Consider the following 10,073-nt stretch of genomic DNA (forward strand, 5'->3'; position numbering starts at 1 on the left):
ACTGGGACTGGAACTTGTACCGGAGCCTCTTGGACTAGAGACTACTCTGCTCACCCCATTACCTCACTCCGCCCGATTGGCCCACTCCTTACCCTGCTTTGTGTTTTCTTCCATATCCCTGGTGATGTGAACAGGTCTCCCAGACTCAAACGCTAAAGAAACAAAGAGTGGGGGAAAGGCTCCTTTGCCATGTGATTGGAGCAAACTCTGTTTTTCCCTTAGATTGATTAGCTGCAAGTTTAACATTTCCAAATGTAATTGCCTTTAAAAATTGGTTGAATCTGGAAAGGGGCAGCAGTCTTCAGCAGGCTGGCAGTTATGTGCACATTGTTGGACTTTAATATATTTATAGAAGCAGTGTCTGTCACCAGGCCTCTGGGAACACTTGTACTATTTAAAATATAAATTAGAAAAATATGCTGATGAAATTGTCTGCCCCAAGGAATTTTCCCCTAATCATAGCCTTCATGCCAATGTAAGAATTTCTATTTGGTTATCCCTTTCTGGGTAGAAGTTGGAGTATGCAGCTGAGACCTGGAAGTTCACTAATGCTTAAAAGTTAGCCAGGAATGCTTTGTCCCAACACATGTTCCTTTCGGACTGGAGATCCCTTCAGACAGCATCTCCATTCTTCCTTTCTCTTCTGCTTTCCCCAACCAGGAGACCCCTCCTGGTGCCCCCTGTCTGCCCCCCAGCCCTTACAGGTGTCTGTGGCTTTGCTGTGCTGTCTCCTATCTTGGATGGCCTCAGTGGTTTCTTGTGCCCACCCCTAAGGTCACAAGACCTTGTCAGGATCTGGATCCAGCCAACTCCGCTGACCTCCTACTGTCCCCTCCTTTTCCTAAGTCCCCATGCCCTCCATTTGGGTCTGCTGTGTTCCCCACCACTGGGATTAAAGCTGTGTGTGTCTCTGTGCAATTTTAAATAGGATAGTGAGGAAAGGCCTCATTGAGAAGGTAACATGGAGAGAAGGCTTGCAAGCCAGCACGCTCCCACTCCCCGTCTTGGCCATTTGGTGAAGACTCGATGGAGCTCTTGTCACAAGTGACCTGCTCTGCCTCACGAAGCTAGCGGTACTTTATCTGTTTGCTCAGGGTCCTTTCATAGAGTCTTTGCTGTTACTGATGCACATTGTGTATATTCCTTGCTAACCCAAAGCTCCAGGAGAGCATAAGAGTCTGAGATAACAGGGGTAAAGTGCCTGACACCCTGCCTGGCAGGCACACAAAAGGCCCTTGGTCAATAGAGCTTTTCACTGCTCTCTCCTTCTACATTAAAAACCAGTTATCCACAATGCCTGGCTTTTAGTAGATGACTTCATAAATATTTTTAAATAACGTATTGTGGCAGAACTCGTCAGAGAGAAATTTGAACAATTAAGTATTTAAAAAAACACTTCTGGACTCAGATTTTCTATCTGGGGAGTCTAGAGCATGGGGGTGAGTTGGGTACCCTTTTCAATGCAGCAGCGGTGCAATGCTGTTGCGATCACAATTTCAGTCAGATCATAAGTGAGTTTTAACCTCAGAACCCACCTGTGGTGATACATCCTTATAATGCCTATCTGATTTGCACTCCACTCTCTCCAACCTCATCTAGTTGTCCCCATCTTTCCCAGTCTTCCTAAGCCATTCTGGCCTCTTTGAGGTTTCCTCAACATGCTAAGCATGCTTCTGCCTCAGGGCCTTTGCACATTCACTCTCTGCCCATAATGCTCTTCTCTAAGATATTGATACAGCCCTTTGCCTTCCCTCAGTCAAGTCTTCTCTCCATGTTACCTTCTCAATGAGGTCTTTCTTCACTATTCTATTTAAAATTACACAGAGACACATACAACTTTTATCCCTCCTTCCATACTTTCCCCCAAAAAAGCCTTTATTACCTTCTAATATACTACATAATATATTTATATTTTATATTTTTTCTCTATCCTCCTTCCACTGCTATGAAAGTTCTCTGAGGACACTGATTTTTTTTTTTCCATTTTATTATCTTCTGTATCCCTAGCCTAGAATAGTATTTGGCATATAGCAAGTCATCCATAAATAGTTATTTATTGCAAAAATGAATGAAAGCAATCAATTTCCCCTGGTTCTCTAAAGAAATACGCCCTCTCATTTATGACCTCTGTTTCACTACGGTAGTCTCCCAATCATATTGGCTAATGAACAGCATTTGCATTGCATTAAGATAAATTACTTTTAATTAATTGATTAAATCAATTTATTTTAAAAGTTGAAGTAAATCCTTTTTCACTTCTCTTACGTCTAAACATTGTTACCCAACTTTATTGTTACAATCATAGCCGCTGAAATAGAAGTCTGGAAAATACCAAATTTACAGAAAAAGTTATTTCAAGGAAGGCTATAAACAAATAAAGCAGAATGGAATTTGTACTACACAAACCACTTTTATACATTAATTCAGAAGATGTTTACTGAGTGTATCATGTTCCAGGCCTGTTCTAGAAGCTGGAGTCACAGTGGTGAACATAATAGGTCCCGTGTTCATGGAGCTATGTCCACAGACAGTGCACAAAGCACATGTTTCAAGTCGAGGTCAATGCTGGAAATAAATGAATATGGTGTGAGAGAAGATAACGCATGGATCCTCTCTCCTTTTCTCTGCCATTGGGGTGTGTGTGGTTGACTCTTCCCCGCCATGTCTTTTCACAAGACTTTCAGGATCAAGTGATTCTGGCCAAGAAACAAAAACAGAATCATCCCATTCCCCAGTGGATTGGATGAAAACTGGTAATAAAATCAGGTACAACTCGGGGGGAGACACTGGAAAAGAACTAAAGCTGGGTCTACAAGAAATTGCCCATGAGATGGCAAACGTATTTACGCTGCCTCACAGTCTCTTGCTCGGACCATATCACTCTGTAAACATCACTACGACTTGAACAATTAGATGTGTTTTGCTGGGAAAATGTTTTTTTCTCTATATCTATGCTTCTGCCCTACTAGGTTTGTTCAGTAATAAGTATGTGAGAACTTTTGTGTGGGGAGGAAAAAAAAGGAATCATGGGATCTATTTTATACACACTGGTCAAGAAAGAGAGTAGAAAGAATTTGAGCAGAAATCTGAATGAAGTGAGGCAGAAAGTCATAGGATGACTATAGCCAAAAAATGCTACAGGAACAGCAAGTACATGTTCCCGAGGCAGGAATGTGCTGGCTGTGTTTCTGATGCCAATGTGTTTCTCCACACACTGCTGCTAATAGTTTTGTGAGGTGGACACAGAAGTTTACATGGACCTGTGTGTCTTCAGGGAGAAATGAAGAAAGGCAGCAGAAATGTGAGCTGGTCTCATCTTTACAAGAGATGGAATCAGTGTCTTGCTCATGTAGCCCGAGGGCCAGCAGCACCAGCGCCACCTGGGAGCTTGTCAGAAGTCTGGGTTCTTGGGCCACACCCCCTATTTACCGAATCAGAAATTGTGAGAGAGGTTTAGAATCTGCATCTAAGCAAGCTTCCGTGTGATTCTGCTACACAAAAGTTTGAGAAGTTTTGAAACAGATGATCTTAAATAGCTAAACTTCAATTATTTATTTTTTTTCTGAGAGAGAGAGAGAAAGGGAGAGAGCACAAGCTGGGGGAGCCAGAGAGGGAGAAGCAGGCTCCTTGCTGAGCAGGGAGCCCGACATGGGACTCAATCCCAGGACCCTGGGATCATGACCTGAGCCAAAGGCAGATGCTTAACCAACTGAGGCACCTCCAGTATTTTTATTAAAATGAAACCAAGAGAACAACTTGGGTGGAAGCAGCCTCCATGCTATGATGGCAGAGAGAAAAATGCGGAAGGCACCATTAATTCAATGCCCATCTAGTATTTCTCTGGCCCCCCTCCCAAGAAGCATTCTGCAAACCATTTATAGGTGGGCACTTCTAGTGCTATCCTTTTAGAAAATCTCTCAAAAATGCACGCATAATGCAAAGATCCATAAATTCTTATGAGCAGCTTTAGGGGATGAAAAAGAAAGAAAGGATCAGAGAAAGTAGTATCTGCAGAATCAACTGACCTGTTGAATAACCCATGGCATCTGCCTTAACCTTTTATATTCTAGAGCTTTGGTTTTGCTTTGTTATTTTGAGTCTGTGACAGTTCAAGGACACGATAAGCTCCTTGAAATTTTATGCAAACTTGTATGTGTATGTTCATTTTTCAGCGGATAGTTTTCATAAAATATTCAAAAGGGTTCATGACTCAAAAAAGATTGAGAACCACTGTGTAAAAAAGGGTGGTTATTGAAATCTGGCCAGATATTAAATGCAACTTGAAAATCAAAAAGATTGGCTTTCTTACCCCAGAGCTTCTCAGCCTAAATTCAAACATGGAAAAGAATTAGCTCTGTGGGTGGCGTTTTTCTTTGTATATACAATATATCCTTTTAGGACTTATAACCTCATAAATAGCAATTTTATGCCTGTCAATATTGTTTTGGCTTAAGAGGGTGGGGTTACAAATTCTGCTGGCCTCATTCCAGATCCACCATCTTGCTTCCATGGCCTCTGTGGATGACAATAGGCTTTTAAAAAACCTAAATAAGGACATATAGGCACACATAAAGTTCAATGTAATTTTGTCCTAAATGCTTCTTTCTCTTTTTTTTTTTTCTTTATATACAAAACCCCCACCATCTTTTATTTCATTGGCTTCCCCTCTGTTTTAATTCTGTTCACAATGTGGCAGAGCTTTCACCCTAAAAGACTAAAGTGTCATAAGGAAGCTTGGTGCTACTATGTGGTCATACAAGAATTCTTTTTTAGGTCATAGAGTCAAGCCACCAGAGAGGGAGTTTACTGGGAAAGTAGTGGTAAACTTTTAAGGGGCTGATCTATGCTGTCTTGGGTGGGATCCAGGTATCTCTCACTTAATGTCTTAACTGGGCAAAGTTCATGCCTTACTCATGTCAGGTTCTTCCAAACTTCTGGAAAGAGAGATAGGGTCAGCTTATCAGTTATGGGGATAGATGGAATGACAAGTAAAAAAAAATCTAAGCTGCTGCTACATACATAGGAAACAGAAACCCATTTGTAATTGTTTATGTGTTTATTTGCAATGGTAGATCTAATGGTCCAACAGCCACTTTGGCACAGGGAGTGGAAAGGTGAAGAAATCTACTGTATCTCTGCCTGAGTTCTTGGGTCTCTGATCCTCCCTCTCCTGCTTTGCCTTTCTTCTGGGCTACTCAAACCTGGTTTTCTACTCTTCTCTCAAGGTCATGGCTGCTATTTGCTGCCTTCACTCTTTGTATCTCTACATCTTCTCTACTCTACCAACAGGCCATACTCTTTGTCTTCACTTCAAGCACCCCAAAGGACAAGATCCGATTGGTTTGATCTCTCTCCCTCATGGATATAATGTCTCCATTGGGAAGAACTCTAGAAGCAGTCCTTTGGATGGTCAACCATTGCACCATTGCATCAGGAGACCCATTCCTGGGTGAGTGAGTGTGGATACATTTATCATGGTAAAAACCACTTGTGAAGATTTTTATGACAAAAAGTTGTGAATATGGCAACTGTCTTCAAAATGAGGCTAAGTGTATGGCAGGCTGTGATAGGCAGAATAATATCCTCCAAAGAAGTCCACATTCTAATCATCATAGTTTATGAATATGTTACCTTCCATGGCAAAGGGGACCTTGCAGATTTGGTTGGTTAAACATCTTGAGGTGGGAAGATTATACTGAATTATCTGAGTAAGCCCATTGAGAGAGGCACAGAAAGAGGTTTAAAAATGCTACCCTGCTGGGGCGCCTGGGTAGCTCAGACGTTAAGTGTCTGCCTTCGGCTCAGGTCATGATCCCAGGGTCCTGGGATCGAGCCCCACATCAGGCTCCCTGCTCGGCAGGAGGCCTGCTTCTCCCTCTCCCACTCCCCCTGCTTGTGTTCCCTCTCTCGCTGTGTCTCTCTCTGTCAAAAAAAAAAAAAATGCTACCCTGCTGGCTTTGAGGATGGAGGAAGGATCCATGAGCCAAAGAATGCAGGCCACTTCTAGAAGCTGAAAAAGACAAGGGAATGGATTCTCCCTCCAGAAGGTTTGATTTTAACACCTTGGTTTTTATTTCCAACACCTTGATTTTAACCCAGTGAGGCTGTCAGGCTTCTCATCTCCAAAACAATAGATAATACACTTGTGTTATTTTAAGCCATTAAGTTTTGAGTAATTCTTTATAGACGCAACAGGAAACTAATAGAGAGTCTCTGAAAACATTCTCTCTGAAAACATCTCCTAGTGATAAAAAAAGGCTGCAGGGGGAATTATAGATTAATCCATCTTCATTCCATTCAGGGCACAGTTTATCTGCTACTCTCCTACTTGTCCACACAGACTTTTCTATAATCTATTCTCATTGATTGGCTTGGCTCTTGACTAGCCAGAAAACCTTGATGTCACTTGAAGTTTGGTTGAGCTGACCCTCCAGGGAGTGGGCATATAACCCAGACGTGGCCATAGTTGTTGACCCAGGGATAAACACAGAACGCAAACATAAGGTTCTCTGGCAGAATCATGGGTGAAGACATTCTCTTTAAGCTGGTGGCATATGAACATAGGGCTTTAGGGGAGCACCATACCATGTATAATGAGCCAACCAAAGAATGGAGAGATAGAGCCCTAACTTCATTGTTTTAGCACCTGGACTGACCTTGCCTGATGTTGGGCTTATTCTTGGCCTTTCTAATTAAACAGGTTGCACATTTAATCCATCCACACATCCTGTTAGTTTATTTTCAGAATGAGCCCAGAATCCAAGCTCTTGTCAGCACGGAGTGGCTGCTCCCCGCTCCAGCCCACAGTCATCTCCTTGGATCCCTTTGGCAGCCTACTGCCTGGGCATCCTGCTCCTGCCATGGCTCTCTTCACTCTCTTCTTAGCCCAGCAGGCAGAACAACATTCTGAAAATGTCACTCAGATCACGTCACTCCTCCATTGTCTCCCCTCTTTACTCGGAGTCGAAGTCAGAGTCTTTTCAGGGGTCCACAGGACCCTTGGTCAGTGGCTCCCCCCTGCCTCTTACCTTTCTGACTTCACACCCTTCAGGTCCTTGCTCAGACGCCATCCATTTTGCCTCATGTTTTAGCTTTCTTCACAGCACTCTTAAGATCCATACCTTATTCCTTTGCCTTCAAAGACACATTTGGTGACTTGCTACAAATTACACATTTGTCTGTCAGCACATTTGGTGCCTTGCTACAAATTACAAAACCCTGACCTTTCCTCCAGGCTAATGTTGCAGCCCACTGAGATTCGAGGCTTGGCTATAGAGTTCAGATCTGCTTTTAGCTCCACTTGCCCTCTCCCCTGCGCTCTGTTGGGCTTTGACAAACTGTACAACGTGTGTGTGTGTGTGTGTCTGTGTGTGTATCAGCCTATATCTTTTATCATTTGCCCCCCCCCTCCTGTGTATACTCCATGAAAACAAAGATATTTGATTTTTTAAACATTTTGTTAACTGCTGGATCCCCAGTATTTAGAATAATGCCTGGTCCATGATAGGAGCTCAAGAAATGATTGCTAAAATAATTAATATGTTTATGTTTTCTTTTTTGCTTGAGCTAGCCTGAATTGGTTTTCTGTCACAAGCAAAAGAGTTCTAATATATCCGCACAATGCTCAAGTATTTATGTTGAACAGCACCAGTGATGTAAATGGCTGTCCTCCTGAACAACTCATCTCATGTTTTGATGTTTATGCTTCTTTGAAAATTCTTTCTGATATTGAATATCTACCTCCCTGAAAATTTGATACATTTCTTACCTATAGATTAGGCAACACAGAAGAGATTTAATTTTTCTACCACATGACAACCCTGCAAATATTTGAAGGCAAAGCTATTATTACTTTCATATCTTCTCTTGTCTTGATTAAAAGCCCCCAATTTCAACTGTTTCTCATATAATGCTGTTTTAAGAAATCTTCTTCTCCTTGTTAACCCTCTTTGAATGCCTTGGGGTTTGTTGTCATTGTTGTTGTGTTTTTGTGTTCCTCCAAATCAGAACGGAACGTAACACTCTGGAGATTCAATCAATATAGGGTAGAGCAGACTTATTACCTCTGATCTTTAAGATACTCTACTTTCCCTTTTTTTAAAAAAGATGTTCACTTTCATTACTATAATCTATGATCAAATTAACATTTTGGGAAAGTCAAAACATAATAATGATTTATATTGAACTTACCATGAATTAAATCCCCTCAGTCTTTGTCCCACAGCTGTCATGACGCCATACTACATCGCATAATTGGACAACTGACACTTTGGACCAAAATTGCCAACACTTAATGCTTGAGCCTTATTATCAGTCTCTGTCCTTTGCAGCTTTGTGTCAGCTTCATATTGTATAAAATCCTGTTATTTTCATCCAAATTCTTCCCTCCCCTCTCTTCTGACCCTTTCTTTCACCCGAGGGTCCTGAGGCAGAGGTAACTTATTCCAGGCTCACATTCTGGGACTATATGGCAAGTCAGGCTTACTCATTCTGGGCTCGCACTTCATGTCCAAGACCCAGTGTCATCCATGCACCAGAAGATACTTGTTTTCCTGCCCTGGTTCTAGTTCCCATTCCAGGAATTTGCCTAGAGCCTCAGTCTTCTCCTGCCTCTTCTTGCTATCATCTCTCCGGGTCATTAGAGCCTTCTGCCTTCCTGTTGGGATACTCACTATTCCTACTGTGAACCATATTCAAACTATAATTAGAAACTATTCTTCTCTTGTATTTAGAACATGTGAAGTGCATGAGTAAATGGAAGAGACAGAGGAGACCCAATCAGAAAGGTAGAAGAATAGATTCAGACCAAGAGGGCGGGTCTCCTTGCAGCGATGGCAACTCCAGAGGAGAGTATGAACTGCAGCGGCTGGAGTCATGGCAGGCCAGGCCTTTAGAAAGTTTCTTCCCCGGGGGCGCCTGGGTGGCTCAGTTGGTTAAGCAACTGCCTTTGGCTCAGGTCATGATCCTGGAGTCCCGGGATCGAGTCCCGCATCGGGCTCCCTGCTCAGCAGGGAGTCTGCTTCTCCCTCTGACCCTCCTCCCTCTCATGCTCTCTGTCTCTCATTCTCTCTCTCAAATAAATAAATAAAATCTTTTAAAAATAAATAAATAAATAAATAAACAAATAAATAAAAAGAAAGTTTCTTCCCCTCTTTGACCGAGTCTTATTCGAAAGGAGTGCAGCTGAAACTGTAACCAAAGGAGGTATTATGCCTCCAGAAAAATCTCAAGGAAAAGTGTTGCAAGCAATAATAGTAGCTGTTGGATCGGGCTCCAAAGGAAAGGGTGGAGAGATTCAACCAGTTAGTGTGAAAGTTGGAGATAAAATTCTTCTCCCAGAATATGGAGGCACCAAAGTAGTTCTAGATGACAAGGATTATTTCTAATTTAGAGATGGTGACATTCTTGGAAAGTATATGGACTGAAGTCATTATTAAAATGGCATGAAGTGAAGCTGCCCATTCTGGTGAAGTTGTGAAATCTTTCATCATGTAAATAATTTTCATGTCTCTCTTTTATAATAAACTAGTGGTATCCAAAAAAAAAAAAAAAAAAAAGACCAAGAGAGAGAAGAGTTTCAAAGACAAAATTGTCAGCAATGCCAAAGGCTGTAGAGAGATCAAATCATTTGCGCAGCAGGAAAACACAACTATGTCGGATAGAGTGTCTCTGGGTATCTGCAGTTTGGAGCTCTGTCTTCAGTTCACTGGGGCACAAACACTGCACATCTTGAAAATCAATTTAAAGCTGTCATTTTAATTGGATTGAATGAAGCGATCTTTGGTACACAGCTGTATTGACCGTCACGTGCTGGTCTCCCCTAGCTGGAGAAAACTAGAAATTACCTTTTGTACGGACAACCTACAACTGACAGAATGAAATGATTCTACTGCTTGCAGGCAACAGAAAAAATTCAGAGCTGCTTCCCCTTGCTCCACAGAACCAGGACAGCCATGGGATTGTGGGAGATACACAGGGTGCTCAGGGCTTCTCAGATCTATGCACAGAGGGAGCAGCAAAGCAGGATCTACTAACTGCAGGTTCAGCATCAGCTCTGGTCTCTGGGAGACGCC

General features: G+C 42.2%; 1 protein-coding gene across 1 annotated transcript; it reads left to right on the forward strand.

Annotated features, from left to right (window-relative positions):
- The first annotated feature begins 8,874 nt into the window (after nt 1-8,874).
- LOC118025460 (10 kDa heat shock protein, mitochondrial-like) lies at nt 8,875-9,386 on the forward strand. The gene is made up of 2 exons (XM_035027859.1): nt 8,875-8,897; nt 9,137-9,386. The coding sequence occupies exons 1-2, from the start codon at nt 8,875-8,877 to the stop codon at nt 9,384-9,386; spliced, it is 273 nt and encodes a 90-aa protein (XP_034883750.1).
- Nucleotides 9,387-10,073: the final 687 nt, after the last annotated feature.

This window comes from Mirounga leonina, unplaced genomic scaffold, assembly GCF_011800145.1.
Source record: "Mirounga leonina isolate KUSES-001 unplaced genomic scaffold, KU_Mleo_1.0 Mir_201, whole genome shotgun sequence".
NCBI classification, from domain to species: domain Eukaryota; kingdom Metazoa; phylum Chordata; class Mammalia; order Carnivora; family Phocidae; genus Mirounga; species Mirounga leonina.

Bases quoted from the DNA above. Each gene is read 5' to 3' on its own strand.
- LOC118025460 (XM_035027859.1), top strand. From the start codon at position 8,875: ATGGCAGGCCAGGCCTTTAGAAA. The intron at 8,898-9,136 runs GTTTCTTCCCCG...ATAAATAAAAAG, and splicing joins GCAGGCCAGGCCTTTAGAAA to AAAGTTTCTTCCCCTCTTTG.